At 57.9% G+C, this 19,304-nt stretch overlaps 1 protein-coding gene across 1 annotated transcript in view; it reads right to left on the bottom strand.

The window, feature by feature from the left end:
• Positions 1–10,679: 10,679 nt before the first annotated feature.
• Positions 10,680–19,304, bottom strand: part of NGFR (nerve growth factor receptor) — a 19,698-nt gene continuing 11,073 nt past the window's right edge. The window contains exons 3-6 of the mRNA XM_081805159.1: positions 19,269–19,304; positions 15,501–15,753; positions 13,644–13,804; positions 10,680–12,975 (exon numbers count right to left, since the gene is read on the bottom strand). The exon at positions 19,269–19,304 is cut by the window's right edge and continues 378 nt beyond it. Coding sequence (XP_081661285.1) covers positions 12,674–12,975; positions 13,644–13,804; positions 15,501–15,753; positions 19,269–19,304 — 752 coding nt within the window. The 3' untranslated portion in view covers positions 10,680–12,673. The remainder of the gene's footprint in view (positions 12,976–13,643; positions 13,805–15,500; positions 15,754–19,268) is intronic.

The following is a 19,304-nucleotide window of genomic DNA, read 5'->3' as shown; positions in this document are numbered from 1 at the left end:
GGTAACCTGTATCAGAGAGGCAGCAGTCCAGGGAAGGTGAGGCCCTTCCTTAGACGCTGGGAGGGTGAGTCTCTGGAGGCCCCACTGGATCACACAAAGAGGGGGGCCATCTGGGGTGGGAGGAGAGCAGGGTGCTGTTGGTTGAGAGCAGGAGGGAGGACGGAGTGAACGTCTTTCTCCCAGAATCTGGAGTTTGACGGGAAGGTGAGAGGACAGAAGCCTGAGGGTGGCGGGGCTCAGAGAAGGTGTTTATAGGATGAGGGAAGTGGGAGAGTGTTTATAGACTAAGGGGACAGACTCTGAGAGAATCCAGAGCACAGGTGGAGGAGTAAGGGACTTTTTCATGGCTTATTTCGATTTATTGTAGAAAAGGTATTACACCAACTCTTAAAACATTCTTTTTTGGAAAACACCCATAATTACAGCCCTCAACTTGCTCAAAGATTCCTTTTTCTTCTGAGGTCAAGAAGTTTTCCTGGCAGAAGGGAAGGGAATCCAAGGAGGTCCTGCCCCAAGACCTTGGCCCTCCCAGAGCCTAGCAGATGAGGGGGCTGGGGGGGGACAAGGAGGCTAGGGTTGGGGGAGGGGGGACTGGTGGGAAGACAAAGGGGCTGGGGTGGGGACTAGGGGTTGGGAGGGGTGAGGGGACTGGGGGGGGGTGCTGGGTTGGGATTTAATATGGAATCATCAGAAATGAATATAAACCCTGTGTCCCCCCATTTCCCTCTGGCCACCCTGCTCAGTGCACCCAGCCCTGACCTCGTGCGTGGAGGAGGTGGGGAGGGTCTCGGCCCAAGTGGGGGAAGCTGGGCGGTAATTGAATCCAGGGGCCTCGAGACAGAGGCCAATGGCTTTTCCCGGCCTAATTAGAGGGATTTTTTTTAAACCCAGGAAACAAATCCATATGGTCTGCGATTCGTTTCTCAGGCTCTTTACCCTCCTGAAGTCGTAACTGTCGTGGGCTTTTTAGCACCGGAGCCTTGGGAAGGGGGAGGGCCCCCAGGCTTATGTTTCTCAGAAGGAGCCCAGTCCAGGATCTGGGGCTCCCAGGGCCAGGGTCCTGCCCACTCCCCCACCTCGGCTCCCTCTGCTGGTCCTGGCAGGCGGCCTCTGTCCCCACCCACGCAAGCCTCCGCTTCTCCCTCAGGCCTTTCCGCGGGCCAAAAACACTCCCCCCTCCCACCCAACCCTTCTTTGCTGCTGACCAGTCCATCCACGTGGACTTCCCTCTGCCTCCCTCATCCCCTGCATGGATGCCCACCGCTCTTGGTCTCTCTGCTGTCCTCCGTGTGGGACCTGTTTCTACCATCAGACTGGGAGTTGATCCGAGACAAGAACCATGCCTTTCCTCAGTCTGGGGGCTTCTTAGCAGTTGCTCTACACGTTTTTAAAATCTACTCTAAAGAGCAGAAGACACTGAGGTTAAACCTAAAGCAGAAGGGAGGGATAGGAGCTTTTACACAGGGATGGCTCAGAGTGTGAGACAGACTGGAACCTGCAGACCAGACCCCTGCACAGCCTTCCATGGGCCTCACTGGCTGCAGGGGTCCTGGGTCCTCCCCACAGAACCAGGGCAGCACGGGAAGGGGGAGCGGTGGGGGTTTGCTATAAAACCGGACAGAAGCTCCTCTGGTCTGTGGTGAGTGACCTTGCTCAGGGCCTTCTAAGCTGGGAGGTCAGTTTGGGAGAACCGGGGTACATGCAGGTGAGGTTGGGGGCAGGCCAAAGGAGCCTGCTTTCTGCCCTGGAATCCTCCAGACCTTTTTGAGCTTTGGGAGTTTGTTTGCAGCAATACCTTGCCCTTGAGACCCCTGCCCCCAGGGGACGGTGACAAGGGTCCAGGGTGTTTTGAGGCGAACGTCTCAAATGGGTTCCCATCTCTGCTATACATCCATGGTGTGACCTTGGGAGAGTCACTATACTCTTTGAGCCTCAATTTGCTCATCTATAGAGTGGGGTGGTTGTGCAAATAGCTGTTCATCAGGCACAGCGTGAGGTGTGCGGGATTAATCAGTAAGAGCCAGTCCCTTGTTACCACAGAGCTTACGGTTCAGGTTAAATGAAGGGACCTTAGTAAAAGTCTAAAAGGGGTTGTGTGGGGGTTCGGTGGGGGAGAGCAGCCCGGAAAGCAAACAGGTGTCTGATGCATTAGTCTCCACGGCTGCGTCAGCTGCAGCCCAACTCCGAACTGTCCCCCACTTTACTTCCCCCCACCCACAGCCTTCCTCCAGCTCCAGCCCGGAGGCCCAGGCTACGTCCGTCTTACAAACGGGTGTCTGTGGGTGGCTTCTCCTTCTCCACATCGTCAGCCAAGAATGGGGGAAGGCGAGAGCTGCCGGCCTGGCTGGAACCAGAGGGACAACTGTGACTGGCTTTTGCCAAACCGTGTCAAGCTGGATTAAATCACAGGGCTGGCCGGCGTTCATGTGCTTCTCTCTCTGCTCTCTCTCTCCGAGTACCATTCGGGTTCCCCTTGAATGGCAGTGTCCTCACTGGATGGTGTGAGGTCTCCGTGTGGAAGTGGGTCCAGGCAGGTGGAAGGGAGATGGGCTGGGCTCGATCCAGGGAAGAGGAAGGCGATCGGCATCCCCGGGTTTGGGGCACCTCGTGAGCCCCCAAGTGCTGGGGGAAGGGGGACACAGTGAGGATAGGATGGGTTGCAGAGAGGAGTCAGCTTAGAATTTAATAAAAAATTTCTTAAAGCTATAAAGATACAAATCTAATAGAAGATATGAAGCAAGGACCCCAAATGAAGTAAGGTCCTTTCTATGCGAGGCGCTGAGGAGATCCGGAGGCATTTTGAGAAGGAGGTCTGGGAGGGCTTCCTTGAGGAGCTGGAAAGGACTGAGGAGACAGTCCCACAGGCAGCAGGCACAGCAAGGCTGGAAGGGCAGCGTGGGGTTCCTACGGGGCCTCTGATGCCGGGGTGGGGATGATGATGACTCAGATACCCACTGGGCCCCAGGGCTATGCTAGCTCTAGCCTCCCATATATTAACATTAAGTCTCGCAGCAAATCTCCCAGGTAGATGCCGTCTATTCCCATTTTACAGTGGGGAAACAAAGGCTCTGTCAGGATACTTACCCCCGGGCCCAAGATCCCAGACACTGTGACTCTGAACACTCACTTTCTTTCCACTTGTGTCCCTTGGGTGATAGAGGCAAAATGAGCAGCAGCAAGGGTGTGAGGAGTGTTCTGGCTGGGGCACAGAGCCTTCATTTTAGGGGCCCAGGGACAGTCCGTGTGGGGCTGCCCAGTAGGATCCAGGAGAGCCCGGGTTTGGGAGGGGTGGGATGTCTTGAAAAGGCAGGCTTATCTGAATCCCAAATTGAGGTCTCAAACCCCGAGGAGTCTCTGTGGACCAGCAGGGTGACAGGCAGAGTAGTGGGCAGGTGGGGATGTGCAGAGGGGTCCAGGCACAGGATTGGTGAGTGGCCATGCCAGTCTATCCCCCGCACCGGGGCTGACCTATGTGGCTCCATGCCAGGCTCCCAGTGGTGCCAGCCTCCTGCAGCCTGGGTGGGGGGCTGGGAGCAGAGGGGAGGGGGTGCTGGTGGTCGTATCAAGGTTAAGACATCAGGCTCTGAACTGGGATCCCCTTTCTTCTTCCCCTGGTGGGTTCCAGCTGTCCCTGCCACTCTGTGGGAGGGGGCAGGGGATTCTGGAAGAGGAATGAGCCTTTGGAAATATTCGAATGGGGTCAGCTTATTTTCACCCTCCATCCTTCTGTCTGAATTCCGGTCCCTACTCCAGACTACCCGCCTCCCCAGACCAGCCCTTTGCACCAGCCCTTCCTCGATAGAGACTCTTTGTTGACGGAGGACTGCCTGGCATCGAGGCACCAACTCTGAGTGTGGGTCAGCCTGAGACAGCCTCTATGCCAGTCTGCCAAGGTGACTTCCCTCCTATTAAGTGTAGCACGCTCCCAGATGGGGGAGCCAAGTCCCCACCCCTGGCACCCATGCTCCCTCTCGTGTCCCTTGACTAGCCTGCACCTGGTGCTGGGGAGTGGGGGGGGGGGAATGCCCCGATCTGGCCCGGACTGCAGCCTTCCCGCCCCAGGCCCGCCCCCCGCCTGAGTCACTCTTCTGGTTTGCCTTGCTCCGGGGCTTCTGGCAGCTTCCCTGGAGAGGCGCGAGGCAGGCCTCAGCCTGACAGGCATGTGGCACTCTCTGGACACATGCCCAGCCCATGTGTGACCCCAGGAAGAGGTGGGCCTTGGTGCCCAGAGCCGGCCAGGTGGCTTCCGCATGAATCTAATGTGATGCTGGGGGCTTTTTCACTCCTGCCCTGGCTTTCAGCCGGTCACCCCCTGGAAGGGCTGGGGCGAGGCCCTCACTCACAGAGCCCAGTGGCTGTTAGTAAAGTCTCAAAAGAAGTGGCATTTTGACAGGGGATCTGGGCTGTGGTTCTCCGGGCAGAATCCGATCCCATTTAGATTTTCAGACAATTTCCCTCTTCCGTTTAACTGAACTTTGAGCTCCTTGAGAACGAGGCACTGGCTCTTGCCAATTAATCCTGCACCGGGGGCAGTGAGGTGGATGTGAGGAGGACCAAGAAATGCGTGGGGGATAGAGGGCGAGACGGTTGGGGCAACAAGAGGGGTAGGGCCCTGAGGACCAAAGCACATCCCCTTTGCTGGCCTGGCCCCTCCAGGCTGTGGAGCATCACACAGAGGGGCTGGGCTGATGGAGCCAGGCTCTGGTGTCCAAGAGGAGAGGGATGGCTCAAGGTCAGCCCTCCTTGACCATGGAGATCACCTCCTTCCTCTTGCTCCCCACAGCAAAGTCCCTCGTCCAGGCCAACCCTATCTCTTTCCCCTCTCAGCAAAGCTTCTAGGAGAAGCTATATAGGGCCTCCACTGTCTCACCTACTGCCTTTTCCTCTGGCCACCGCCATCTGTCTCCTGCACACCCTCCTCCAATCCAGTGGCTCATCCCAGTCCCCCCCCCAGGTGTCCCCATAGCTCTGGCATTGGGGATCACCTGCACCTCCTCCTGGTAACTTGCTCTCTTCGTAGACTTCCTTGATGCTGCAAGGTCCAGGCGCTCACTCACTGGCCCTTCTTGATCATCTCTGTCTCCTTCTTCTCGGGCACTTCAGCAGGCCTGTCCCAGGGCTCTCTCTCCTTCTGTCCAGTGGGGACCTCACCCAGGGGCTGGCAGATGATTAAAAACATTCCACCTTAGCCCTGGAATTTCCCTGCTCCTGACATGGATAACCGAATGCCTCCTGCCTTTCTCCCCTGAATGGCCCCCAGGCTTCTCACACTTAAAAGGGGAGTGCAAGATCTTCCACGAAAGCCTGCTCGTCCTCCCCGGCTGCCGACTGGATAAACAACACAGCACCATCATGTCCTCGGCTGCCAAAGCTGGAGACGGGGAGTCACGGAGACTCCTCTCCGCCGTGCTGCTTCCCATCCCATCCGGTGCCAGTGCGAGGTCATTCTCCCTACTTAATATTTCCTGAGTTGCTCCCGTCTTTTCCTCCCCACGGCTAGTTCTCGTGCCTGAAGCACCAGCCTCCCAGCAGGGCTTCCTGCCTCTCCTTCCAGAACATTCTCCTGCTTAGATAACTTCAGTAGCTGGCACTGGGGTCCCTGCTAGCTCTGGCCTGATCTTCACCTTGTTCCCCTTATTATTTATGCCGGTCAAAGTTGAGTCCTCATTCTTTGGTCTTTGTTCCAGCTGTTTTCTCTGCCCGAAATAGTCTCCCTCCATTTTTTCCACCCCCCACAATCCAAATCCTGCCCATCGTTCAAGGCTCAGGTCAAGCCTCCCCTCCAGGTTCCTCCTCGGGTCCCTGCAGCCATGAAGACTTCCTCCACCTTTGGAACCCCAGTGCCTCTTGGCTGCCCTTGACCTCAACGTCTGTGTTGTTTCAGGGCGTTTCTTACTAGAAAGACGTCCTTGGGTCTGGGGGTGGAGTCTCGCTTGGGTTGCCTGGCGAGGAGGAAGAAACTCAAATGCTGAGCTAGGTTGGGGGCTACATTTGTCCTTTAGGGGGGCCCCCCTTTTGGTAACTGTACTCAATTCCGCTCCCCCCACCGGTCCCCATGCTTCAAGAGGGGCGACACTCCCGCCTCGGGGTGGAGTATGACCTCCACTTTAGCCAATCAGTGATGGCCATTCCACGGCCACGGGGACGGGCCAGGCGGAACCCAGGACGCCTGGAGACTTTCTGGGGGATTCTAGAACTGAGGCGTTCCTTTTCCCACAGGCCTGGACCCGAAGCTGTTGCAGCCTTCTTATCACCACAAGGGAATCGTCCAGGGAAGGAAATGAAGGCAAGAAATGGAGAGGAAGAAATTAGGCCCTGGGATGTTGTTGGAGCCTCTGAATCGAGCTGTGCCTGGAGCCGGCCCTACCCCTAGACCTTTCCTTCCGACGGAGAGTACATTCCCTTAAACCGCCCTGGGTTGGGTTTTCTCCCTCTTGCAGCAAGAATCTAAAGTGGTACGCAGGGTGAGGAGAGGGGAGCTCCCAGGTGGCTGGCTTCCGGGCTGTCCGCACCATCTTCCAGGAGGTCACGACCGTGTGGCCTCCCTGGGCTCCGAGGTTGACCAATGGAAGCTGGGCTGCTCTGTGCCCCTGGCCCGCACCTCCGGCGCTGACTGCTGGCATCCCAAGGTCCGTAGGAGTAGAATGAGAACCATCTGGACTGCTGATTGAAGCCGTAGGCCCCGGCGTAGGGCTGGGCCCTTGGAATGTGGACGTTGAGCCCGGAGCCCAGGCCAGAGAGTGTGGAGGGCTTCTCAGGGGGACATTGGGCTCCCACTGGATGACGCACAAGGACCACCGGATTCTATGAGTCACTCGAATAGGGGAAGGGGATGGGAGGATTCCCAGACTTTTCCAAAGAGAGCCTCAGAGCAGGGAGGAGACCTGGTCCTACCTTTCCCGGGAACCCTTTGGGAATGTTGCTGGAAACAGCCGGAGCGGGGATTGCCGGGAGGGCACGGGGATTGGGAAGTACCCGGATGCTGTGGGAAGAGGGTTGGACTCAGGGCCCTGGGGAGATGGAGGGTGAGAGTTGGAATGTTCCGGAGTATTCTTCCGTGACAGAGCCCTAAGAAAATGTTCCTGGCATCTTCCGACGTGGTTGGGGGATTCAGAGGGTAGAGTTGGGCTGTGGAAATGGGGACCACTGTGCAGAGCCCTAACTTTTAGTCAGGCCTGGGAGGAATCCCCCTGCACGTGGGAATGAAGAGGGTCTCCCTTGGGAAGAATACTGGGTCCCCGAATGAATGAGGGCGTTGCCCCAGAGACCATCAAGGTCATGTGCTGAGAAGTGGGGGACTTTGCTGGGGCTGGAGAGGGCTCTGGAGCCTGGGGCAGGGGGCCCAGAGCAGGGAGCCTGGCGTAGCTGGGAGGGTCAGCGTGAGGGCAGGGGTGCTGGGGGCAGTCAGAAAACAGGGGGCAGGAGGCCGAAGGTGCCCCCTTTGCCTCTGTTCTCCTGCACCCAGAAGGGGGTTCAGTTTTGTCCCCTGGCCTTCTGCCCACCAGCTGCCACAAAGCTGGGGAGGAATCTGCTTTGCATTATCTGAGGAGCCGCCTACCCCAGGCATATGGTCAGTAGACCCCACCCCCCCAGCCTGGAGCATCATGGGAAATGTCTTCTCCTGATCCGAGCTCTAGCCCAGCCCCCGCGGAGCACTGGGCTCCAGGCTCAGTGGCCCCGCCACACCCCTCCTCACTGGATGAAGAGGCCTTTCACATGCTTCCAGTCTCATCTCAGCTTCACTGAACTGGATGAAAGAGGGAAGGGAGGCACTAGGGGAAGACAAGGGGCCCTGATGGGCGGGCAAAGATGAAGGGTCTCATCCTCTAGCCTAGAGAATGAAAGAGATAAAGGGAGGTTTCCCAGCCTGAGCAGAGAGAGGCCATGGGGATGGGGGGTGGGGTGGGAGGGGAGAACTATAGAACTATAAGGGGACTGATGACATGGGAAGAAGCAAGGCAGCCTCTATGGGTCCTCTGAGCCCGCTAGGGGCTCCGAATGAGTTCCTACTCTGGAAGGTATGAGTCCCTAGAGCTGGCTGCCCAGTGTGATGACCACTAGCTACATGCAGCTATAAGCACTTGAAATGGGGCTAGTCCACATTGAAATGTGCTGTGAGAATAAAATACACACTGAATTTTGAAAACTTAGTAGGAAAAAAAATTTAACGTATTTCATTAACAATTTAAAAGTATTGATTATATGTTGAAATAATCCTTTGTCTATATTGGGCTAAATAAAATATGAAGTTCATCTCACCTGCCTCCTCTTCACTCTTGTAATGTGGCTACTAGAAAATTAAAAATCACATATATCCAATATTTCTATTGGACAGTGCTGTTTGAGAGCACATTCACTCATTTATTCCACAAATTTTTGTTGGGTGCCAGCTCTATGCCAGGCCAGGTGCTGAAGATTAGAAGGTGAGCAAAACCAGACCCTGTCTCTGGATTCCTGGCGTTTACAGTAATCAAATCATCACTCAAATAGTCCCTGATTGCAAAGAAAAGGAGTGGAACATGATGTCCTCGGACGTGGAATCAAGAAACCTGATTTGTGTCTAGAGTATGGTGAGAGCTTCCCCAAGGAAGCCCTTGGGAAAGAAGGAGCAAGTGTTCCAGACAGAAAGGACGGCATGTGCAAAGGTCCTGTGGCCAAAGAGAACACTGAAGCTTGAAGAATTGTAAGAGGGCTGGTGTGGGGGAACACAAAAGAGGATGAAGATGGCTGGAGCAAAGCAGTGAGTGTGCAGGAGCTGGCAGGGGCCTCATGCAACCCTCTGAGGGTTACAGATGGGAAGCTGATAAGCATTTTTGCCTTTGCAGCGGGAGTTAGAGAAGGAGGCGTGGAGCTTAGGCGGAAGGAAGGCAGAGAGGGTTTCTCCACAATGTGCTGGGGGAGGGGGTGCAAATCTGTGGCATGACAGCTATAAGGCTCTCTGCTCCGCTACCCCTGGGGACCCCAGGCCAGTATCAGCCACTTCCGGCCCCCCTTCCCAATTCTGCATGCTCTGAGCAGCTTTTCCGAATGGCCTATTTTCACCATCCCTGCGGCTTCCTATACTTCTGGCCGCCACTGACTTGCACCTCCCCGCCTCTCCCGCCGCCCTCCACCCTCCCAACCGCCCCCAGAGTGAGGGCTTTCTTAGATGAAGGCTGGCTGTGGCACCCCCCTGCTCAAAACCCCTCAATGGCTCCCCAGTGTTCTCAGAATGTAGTCCAGACCCCTTAGCCTGTCTCTTTGTAAGCCCTTCCCCATCTGGCCCTGCCGACCTTCTGCTCTCTCTGGGCTCCAGGCACAGGAGCCTCCCCAGGCCTCCTGTGTGCTCTGCTGTCTCTCTCTTTGGGGCCTTTGCTGAGCTGCGTCCTCTGCCAGGAATACTCTCCTCCCCCAGCCTGTTGACTCCACTCATCAGTAAGGGCTCAGCTTCAATGTGCCTTTTCTGACAAGTCTTCCCTAACCCCTGGTAGGGGTGGGCCTGGGTGACCCCGCTCACCCCTAGTATGGCCCTGCACACCACACAGGGCCTGTCTGCTGTCCGCGCCCCCCTCGGGATCGCTGGAGTGTGTCTCCCTTATTCCCACAAGCAGCATCTGGCTCTCCCCCACCAAATTAGAGGCATTTCCCCCCATCAGAATGGGGGCTATCTTAGGGCGGGAATTGTACCTCCCTCATCAGATTAGAGGTACCCAAAGTCTGGGACTGTGTTTTCTCCAGCAGACAGGAGGCTCCCTCAAGACAGAGACAGAGCTCCCTCCCTCGTCACACTGGGGGTTATCCAAGTACCAGATCTCTGAATCACCCCCCTCCACATGCGCTCCTCACAGCCCTCACAGACGGACATGGGGGGTGGGAGATGGCAGACAGCTCCCCCTCTGCCTCATGCCTAACCCTTGGCTGGGGCCCGGCTGACCCCTGCCATGATCCTGAGACCAGGAAGGTTTGTTTGCTGTTCTTTCCGGGAAGAGCAAGCCTCCCATGACCTTCCGCAGCAGCCACGAGCCAGCCCCACCAGAAGACCTGGCCGAGTGACCAGCAGAGGCTGAGCTGCTCTGGACCAGCTGCCGGACCAGCCTTGGAGACGGGCACAGGCCTGGGGCCGGGAACCCTGCGGCTCCCGGGCCAGGCGGGGCTCAAAGCCAGGCTGCCAGGAGCCGGGGTTGGGACCTGCCCCAGAGAGCCGCCAGGGAGGGGCCTGCCTCACTGCAGGCCAAGCAGCCAGGCTCCTGCCAGGCCATCTGGAGCCAGGCCCCGTGTGTGTGCATGTGTGTGGGTGTGAGTGCGCGTCTCCCAGGCCATGTGGGTGGCTGGGAGCTGCGGGGTTGCAACCCGGCCCTCCTAGCAAGCCTCTGGCTCCCCTGTGGTCAGTTTCACTTCTGACATCTGGTCAAGTTCACAGCTGGCCGGCTTCCTGCGCGGTCATTTTCACTTTTCCTCTCCAAAACCTGGGGGCAGAGGGCCCCCACTCCTTCCCTATCCCACTTAACTTCATGGCTACACATGTGGATTTGCTCGATTTCTGTGAACACTCTCCATTTTGTGGGGGGCGGGTGGAGAAACAATAGGACAGGAACTCACCACATTAGAAATTATACCTGCCCCCCCCGCCCCCCGCCACACACAGCCCCCACTGGCTCCAATCATGTGCGTTTCCAGAAAATCTCTTTGCACTGGTTTTCTTTCTTTGCTATTATAATATTCGTCATTTATGTTTTATGTGTAGGTTTTAGGAAGGCCCAAGAAATGATTACACAGGATGCAAAGGGGAGGTGACAGGGAGTCTGGAGCTCACAGCCCCCAGCTGGGGGGGCCGAAAGAGTTTCATCTCGGCCCAAAGGGAGGCGGAAGGGGCCCCAGAACCAAACACATGCTAAAACATACTTGTGGTACCCCAACCCCCTCCCCAGCTGCTGGGGAGGAAAATAAATACACTCAGATCCTGCCCTGCTCTCCAGGTGCACAGGTGAGGGGCCAGCAGGTGAGTTTCCTCCCCCATCAGATGGAGGTCACAGAAATGCCATCTACTTACAATGCTCCCAGGCCCTTACACGGAGCTGGGAGAACCCTGGGCAGGGGAGGGGGTGGCCACCAGCGCACACCCTGCTTGGGGCTCGGGGCTTGGTCATGCTAAATAGAGGGGCGCCACACTCATTCCAATGTCAAGCAAAACAGAACATGCCAGGAAGGACCTCATGAGACCTCACGGCCCCTTTCTGGCACCAAGCTAGGGAATAAACGGTCCTTCACAGGGTCCTCTGAACTTGGGAGAGGCCCTCTGTGGGCCACAGTCTCCCTCAGTTCCTTCTTGCTGCATTCCCACACTGGTCCGCTTTTCTTCACTGCGACCGTCGGAGCCCAGCCAAACCTTGTGCTCGCAGGAAAAGGAAGGACGGGGGCGGCGGAGGGAGGGGGTGCGGGGGGGGGAAGCATTCCTCCACGTGCAGGCCTTCGGAAGCCAGACGCCAGCTCAAGCCTCAGCCGAGCTTGGCCCGCCAAACCAGGGGCGAGGGAAGAGGGCAAGCTGAGTTCAAATCCCTTCAGTGCTTCTCTGCCAGCCGCCCTGGGCAGGATCCGGGCCCAGCCCAAGAGAAAGAACTTGGGGAGAAAAGCAGGATTTCTCATCCTCTGCGTCTGTGTGTCTATGGATCTGTTTGTCGTGGGTCCGGGGCCCTTAGTCCCTGACCCCGGGGCTGGCTCTAGAAGATACTGCCTGTGTTGGCTCTGGGTCTGTGCCGGGATGGAGGGCACCTGCAGGCTGGGCCACACACCATGGGTGCCACACTGACGTGCCTGAGCAGGACTGGCAAAGGGAAGTGGCACCCCTTTCCACAAACCCCAATCCATGTTCAGTCAAGTCCATCTCTGACGGATCAGTGCACCAGACCTTGGGCGAAAGCCTCCCATCTCCACAGGGGTTGGACGGGCCTGGAGATGGTGGAGGGCAGACTGGATTTGGCTTCGAGACATTTCCCAGAGGGTTGCCTGCCCCCTCCCCCCCACCCAGCTCCCTGCCCTCAAGCAAACCTGAGGCCTGCACTCCCTAATTCAGAGAGTGGGGGGCAGCCCACATTTGTCCTCCCCATTGCTGGGTGGCTTTGGGCAAGTCACTCCCCCTCTCTGGGCCTGACTCTCCTATATGTAAAACAACGGGGTGGACTAGACTTCAAAACCCCCTTTCAGCTCTGACAAGCCTCTGGTGGTCTTCATCTTGGGCCAGAGAGGAGGGTGAGGGGGCTGAGGGAGGACGTAGGCCACAATGATGGTCCCTCATTCCCCAAGTTCACAGTGTAGAGCCCATGGCTCTGGTTCCTCAGTCTCTCCCTTCGAGTCTCTGGGGCTTTGTCATCGTCCCCAGCACCATCCTTGGTGTCAGCCCCCAGGCCTGACACCTGCTGAGATGGGAGGGGGCTGGCCCACCCAGAAGTGCGGGGAGAAGGGCGAAGATGTGAGATGTGATGTTAGGGGCAGGGTGGGAGAGGCAGCAGGGGCCCTTCTGGCGCTGGAGAGAGCGATCAGAAGCGATGGGGCCACACGGGAGCAGGGACAGGGCTGCGGTGGAGGGGCCCGGGCTCCGCGGCCCTGCCCGGAGCTCAGCTCTGACGCTGGCCTGTGGGGGTGGCTGGAGCATCAGCCGTCAGAATGTGGGGGCAGGGCAGGGGCTCCGGGGGGCGGCTCACACCGGGGACGTGGCCGTGGACTCGCTACACAGGCTCTCGACGATGTCAGCTCGCTGGATGCGGCGCAGGGCAGCCAGAAGGGCGTCGAGTGTCGCGCTGTCCTGGGCGGCCCAGCTGGCAAGCAGGGCTCGGACGGGGCAGGCCTCGTGGGTGAAGGAGTCTATGTGCTCAGGCTGGTAGCCCAGCTCGCCTGCCAGGTGCCGCCAGGTGTCCCCCGCAGAGCCATTGAGCAGCTTCTCCACCTCCTCCCGCTTGGCCGGTGGCAGACTGCTGTAGAGACCTCCATCCCCCTTGAGGGCTGCCAAGAACCCAGGGGGCGTCAGAGGCTACCCTCCAGACCCCCTTTTTCCCTCAGTGGGCATGGGGGCCCCAGGGTAAGACCAAAGGCAGGCTGAGGCATTTCTCCTCCCAGGGTGGGTAAACCCCAAGGGCCTGGAGGCAGAGGGGTGGTCAAGATGAGGTCGTGGATGGGGGGCTGTGGAGGGGCCTGGGGGTGCTGACTCACATCCTCTCTGGCCCGCAGCTCCAGCACTATCCCCCCCATCTCACCCCGCCCCGCCCCGCAGCAATTAGGCAAGACAGGGGAGGGACAGGACCTAGCCCCAGACTCCACCACAGCAAGTGTCCTGGAGCCGGGACACTAATTAGGGTCCATAATTAACTACTTGCTCCCCAGAAGTCCGGAGCAGGAGGCTAATTGCAGCCACTTTGGGGAATAATTAGCCCTGGGGGGGGGGAGCAATTAGCTTGATGAGTCTGGATGCTCTAATTTGTCAAAGCTCCCCCTCTCCCACGCCTCTCCACTGGAAAGACCTCTCCTCCCCGTTTGCGCAGCCTGTTCTCCGGTCCTACACAGAGGCCCCGTTCCCTGTGAGCCAGCCCCTCCGGCAGTCCTTCCTACGGTCTACCCTTAATCACTCCTTTCGTCCCTACCTCAGCACTGCCCCCCTCCGCCTCCCTGCTCACCCTGGCCTGCGGCCGTCTGCGTGTGGGGCTGCTGGTCGTGCAGGCTCTGGCTGTCCACAGAGATGCCACTGTCACTGTGGAGCTTTTCTCCCTCCGGCGGCGGCGTCTGGTTCGCGGGCCGGCTGTTGGCTCCTTGCTTGTTCTGTTTGCAGCTGTTCCACCTGGTGCCAGAGGACGGGCCCAGTCTCAGGGGGTGAGGGCCGGCACCATCCAGGTGCCTAAGGGATCTGTGCTCTGATGTGTGGGGGCTGGGGCCCTGGCAGGTGCCCAAGCATAGCCCCCCACCAGAGCACCTATGGTTCTTCTTTCCGTCCATCTCCGCCCGCCCCTGGCCTGCACCGAAAGCACCGTGCGGGCCGACCGGCTCCCAGGGCTCGGTGCACGGCACAAAGGTTCAGCGAATGTTCACGGAATGAATGGTGCGTCCAGCGATTTCTCAGGAATTCCACTGTTCCCAGTCTACCCTGCTAAACTACTCCCACATGTGTGCAGGGATATACACAAAGATTTCCTCGGCTATTATTAGCAACAAGAAAAAGCTGGAAACAAATCAAATGTGCATCAAAAGAAGACTGTTCAAATAAATTAGGATCCATCCATATCCTGAGTGAGCGGTTACAAACAACCAGATAATCTGTATGTCCTGGGGAAAGCTCTCCCAAGAGAGATTAAGTGAAAAGGTAAGTTGTAGAGTATGGATAGTGGGATCCCATAGATGCTTTAAAAAAAAAAAAAAACCCTCTGTGTGTTTACGTATAACTATAAAAAGTTTTATGTACACATGTTTATAAAGGCACAGAAAATGGCTGGAAAGGATCCATTCCAAACAGATTCCAATGAGGAGAGAGGTAGGATTTGGGGAGATAAAAGAGGGCTTTTACTTTTTGCTTTATAAGACATTGGTCTTGTTTGCATTTACCCAAACAAGCATGTATTACTTTGAAGATTTTCTTTTTAAGAATGGAAAATGCATTGAAACACTTAAAATACTTTCCAGGGGCGCCTGGGTGGCTCAGTCCATTGAGCGTCTGACCCTTGGTTTCGGCTCAGGTCATGATCTCAGGGTCGTGAGATGGAGCCCCACGTGGGGCTCCAACCTCAGCATGGAGTCTGCTTGAGATTCTCTCTCTCTCCCTCTCCCTCCCCTTCGGCTCCTCCCCCAGCTCATGCTCTCCCCCCCTCATACAAATAAGTAAAATCTTCAAAAATAAATAAATAAGTAAAACACTTTCCAGAAGTTCTTGCACGTCCTGAATTTCTGGATGTGGGTGCCATAACATCCCCAATGTGACATGGGAAGGGACACATGCACACATAGGTCACTGGGGGTCAATGGGGTTTGAGGGACGAGGGCACAGGTGGCTGGTAAAGAAAGCTCGGTGTGCAGCTGGGGGTGTGCAGTCAGGGAGGGGAGCAGTTTCATGGGAGTGGGGAGGTGCTGGGGCCAGAGCAGGTCAGGGACCATTCCCCCGCCGGCATGGGGCAGCTGGTGGTGAGGATGAGCGTGGTTTGGGGTTGACTCTAAAAAGTGTGTGTAGGGGTGCCTGGGTGGCTCAGATGGTTAAGCCTCTGCCTTCGGCTCAGGTCATGATCCCGGGGTCCTGGGATCGAGCCCCGCGTCGGGCTCCCTGCTCCGCGGGAAGCCTGCTTCTCCCCCTCCTTCCTGCTCGAGCTCTCTCTCACTATCTCTGTCTCTCTCAAATAAATAAATAAAATATTTTAAAAAATAAAAAATAAAGAAAAATTTAAAAAAATTAAAAAAAAATAAAAAGTGTGTGTATTTTCAGGTCAAGTTCACGGTAAAGCCCTCCTTGAGAGCAAAGGCCCTGCTCTCTGTCCCCTGTGCCCCCCTCTCACCTCTTGAAGGCAATGTAGGCCACTAGGCCCACAACCACAGCGGCCAGGATGGAGCAGTAGACAGGGATGAGGTTGTCCGTGGTGCCTCGGGTCACTACGGGCTGAGAGCTGCCCATCACTGTGGTCACCACATCTGCCACTGTGCTGGCTATGACATCTTGCTCTGGAGGTCCCTCGGGCTCCTCCGTGCTGGGGGCAGTGCTGTCCGAGCCTTCCGAGGGCGTGGACCGGGTAATCCAACGGCCAGGGATCTCTGGGGGAAGGAGCTACAGGAATGACGGCCCGCACCCCCCCCCCCACCAGCCCCGCTCCAGCACTTCATCCCCAGGCCCTTCCCCGTGCCAGGCCGTTACACACGGGGGTGAGGGCCAGGATTGTGTGTATGAGTCATGATGGTGGAGGAGAGCAAGGGCCTGGGTCCCCTCCGGCTCTGTCACTGATGGACTGTGTGACCCTGGACCAGTCCCTTCACCTCTCAAGATCTCAATTCCCCATCTATTGAATGGGGATGCTAAGAGAGATGGTCTCTAAGCTCCCCTCCATCTGAAGTGCAGCTGTGACCCTAGGCCTCTATTCTGCCTCCCTGGGTACCCAGAAGCCTGGCAAACACACAAAGAAGAGAGAGTGGGCACCAGGAGGCCTCTAGCTGGAATCACTCTGGGAAAATGTTGTAACCCCCCTCGTCCCAGTTTGTCCCAATGGCCCCAGTCATCCCGGTCCTAGGGAAGGATGAGGGTACTCAGGTCTGGACGGAGAGATACCTCCCTGCAAACCACCTCTCCAAGAACTGGCCCTCAGCCTCCCTTCTGGTCTCTGATGGCCTAGCTCTCAGCTCAGACAGGGTAGGGGGTGCCCAGCTGGCTGGCTTCCCTCCAGCCAGTCCTTCGCCAGTGGCCAGCCTCTGTTTCCTGCCCTGTGTGGCCCCTAAACCAAACCATCTGATCTCACCGCCCAGAGAAGACAGTGTTGGGCAGCCCCAACCCTTCCAGGGCGGAAGCAGACTGCTGGTGGGGAGAAGGCCTCCAAAGAAGGTACTGCCTGCTGCCTGAGGTGGGGAGGCGGGGAGGACCGTGCCTCGCCACCCACCTGGGCCCTTTCATGCCAGTGGGCACTGCCAGCCTCCCCGACAGGGGACCTGGCACCACTGGGTGGGATTTTCCATCCTGCCACCCAGTCAGGGGCAGTCCCAGGGACTGTGGGCTCCAGACAGCCTGGGGGTACCTGTCCAGGCAAAGTTGCCTAGCCCATCTGTCCTCACTTCCCACGCCTGGGGCAGGGAGGGGAAGCAGACAGGACATGCCAATGGGGTGAAGGGGAGGCACCTTGCTCCCTAGCTCCACCCTACCCCACTCCCAGTTTGCCCACCCAAGTCGGAGTGGAAGCTGCCCCCCGGTCTCCCGGCCCTTCACGGCTCAAGACGAAGATGGTTCAAAGGCCCCCATTTCCAGCACCTTCTGAGGGGTAAGGCCCCCAGATGTGAATCTGGAATCCATCTGGCTGGCACTAGGGAGGGGGCCGCCACCTGTTGCCCCATCTTCCCCCTCCCCCCGCTCAGGCCTGGGGGGCAGGGGTAGGGTGGGAGCGGAGCCCCAGACAGGGTGTCGGACTGGGGTCTTCTCTCGCCCTGCTAGGGGACCGGGCAAGCTGCCAGTGCCATCTAAGCCCTGAGGCTGAGATACACCTGGCTAGGATCCCCCCGACCCCAGAGGCTGAAGGTATGTTGGGGGGTGTTGGTGAACCAGGCCATCGCAGAGATTCCAGAAATCTCAAATGGGAAAGTTTGACAGTGGACATTAAGGGACAGATCAGGCTGAAGACAGGGCTGTCCAGGGCACTTTCTCCTCATCTCTCCAGTCCCCTCTGGGGCAGGGCTAGGAGGGGGGGACAGCAGGATGAGATCCAGATGTGGCCATGTCCACCAGCATTCCAACCCCCTAAGCCCTTGGCGAGTCCTGACAGCCATTTCCGGAATGGGAGCTGTCAGACTTGGGGGCGGAAAGAGGGACCAGGTTACTCCTACACCCAAATTTCACTGGGGCGAGGAGTGGAGGGGGGGGTATCCTTCTGCCCCAAGGCTGAGTGAGTCACCATGTTGACACCTGAAATGTATATGCAAGGAAGTACAATGCACTGGAAGGGGGGGGCGGGCAACCAAAGCACGCATCCAGTTCCATTTCCTGAAGTGTTCCCTCTGTGCCGGAGCTGACATTTAACCCTTCAGAGGCTAGAGCAGAGAACGGAAGACGGGCAGCGATAAACCCAGCCCTCAGGGGTACCCGCTTCCTTCAGGACGGCTGGCAAAGTAGGGTGGTATCTGAGAGCAATCTGTGAACGCCTCAAAAGGCAGGGCCCACCCCTCCCCCAGCTGCCACCTTTCTTTGCTCCATCCACGCCCCTGACTAAGTCCCCCCACTGGCTGGTCCAGACTTGCCCGTGAACCGTGCTGCCCGCCTGCCCCCTGACAGCTGCTGAAACTCCCTCCCCGCTCTGCCCTGTGCCTGACGCCACTTGCCTGTCTCCGGGCTGAGGGCGATCGCCACCGGAACCACTATGTTCTGCGCCCCACTCCCCCCACCCCTCCCAACCCCCATGCAGGAGGCTTCACACACATACCTGGCCTCAGCCCAGTTGAACCACCCTCCCCAGCCTGAGCTCCCCGAGCCAGGGATCATGGGGTGTGGAAGGCAGGCATGCTCCCCAGGTAGAGGCTGTGCTGCTTCCCCCAGAATGGGGGACCTCCTGGGAACTGGGACAACGTCTACCTCATCAGACTGGGGCAAGGGCCGTCTTTTTCCGGCAAACTTGGGGCTCCCTGAAGGAGGCACTGGTTGCTCAGAGTGAGGGCACCCTGAGGGAGAGGTCCCAAAGGGAAGTAGCTAAGTGGGGGCCCAGCCACAGGGGGATGGACAGAAAGTAAAGGCACTGTCACCCTCTCCCTGCAATGGAAAAGCCCACTTGCCTCCCTGCAGATGGATGTCACCAACCAGAATCCAAAAGAGTTCTGTCCTGGCTGCCATCCTGCTTCCTCCTCCCATCCCAGGAACTGGGTGCACTCTTGGGGGCCCATGCCCAGCTAAGGTGAGTGCACCCAGTTCCTACCCACTCTGGGGCCGACAGCCCTCCACGTGCGCCCGTCTCCTCCTTGGGCTCCTGAAGCCTGGGCCTGCTGCTGCCCTTCTTTCTCCGCCCCCACCACCTCCTTAGCATTCCGGGAGTCCAACGTCATCCTTGGCGAAAGGGTAACAACCACTGTTGACCCCGCCCCCAGATACCACCAGTTAAAGCGGGCCAGCCACCTTCCCTAACCCACGACATCCCTGAAAACTGTATGACCAATGAGGAAACTGAGGTCCAGAGACCAGAGTGACCTCCCTACCATCACTCGGAGAGTGACGGGGCAGACTCCATCCCGGGTCCCAGAGCCATAAACCACTGTGGACCCAGACCAGGCCTCCGAGCCAAAGGGCCCCAACTCCTGAGGGTCCTCAAGCCCCTTTCTCCAGTCCAGAGAGCCTGCTCAAGGATCAAACATGCCCCGACGGGGGAAGAAAGCCCTAGAAACTGAGTTGGAGTGTCGTAGCTGCGGCCTGGGAGGAGGATTGGGGCTTTCCAAACACGCAGCGCACGGAAGGACACAGTGAGAAGGGGTCCTTTGGGCCTGGGGTTTCGGGGAGGGCGGCGGCTGGCTCGAGGCCGGCGAGCCCCCCCCCATCACCCCCCCCCGCTGCCCCCGGCCCCCAGGGGGCGCCCTCGGCCCGGCGCGCTCACCCTCGCACTCGGCGTCGGCCCAGCGCGTGCACTCGC

The sequence above is a fragment of the Leptonychotes weddellii genome, chromosome 15, assembly GCF_054177405.1.
Source record: "Leptonychotes weddellii isolate Sample4059 chromosome 15, ASM5417740v2, whole genome shotgun sequence".
Taxonomy (NCBI): domain Eukaryota; kingdom Metazoa; phylum Chordata; class Mammalia; order Carnivora; family Phocidae; genus Leptonychotes; species Leptonychotes weddellii.
This window is presented reverse-complemented; position numbering and strand designations above follow the sequence as displayed.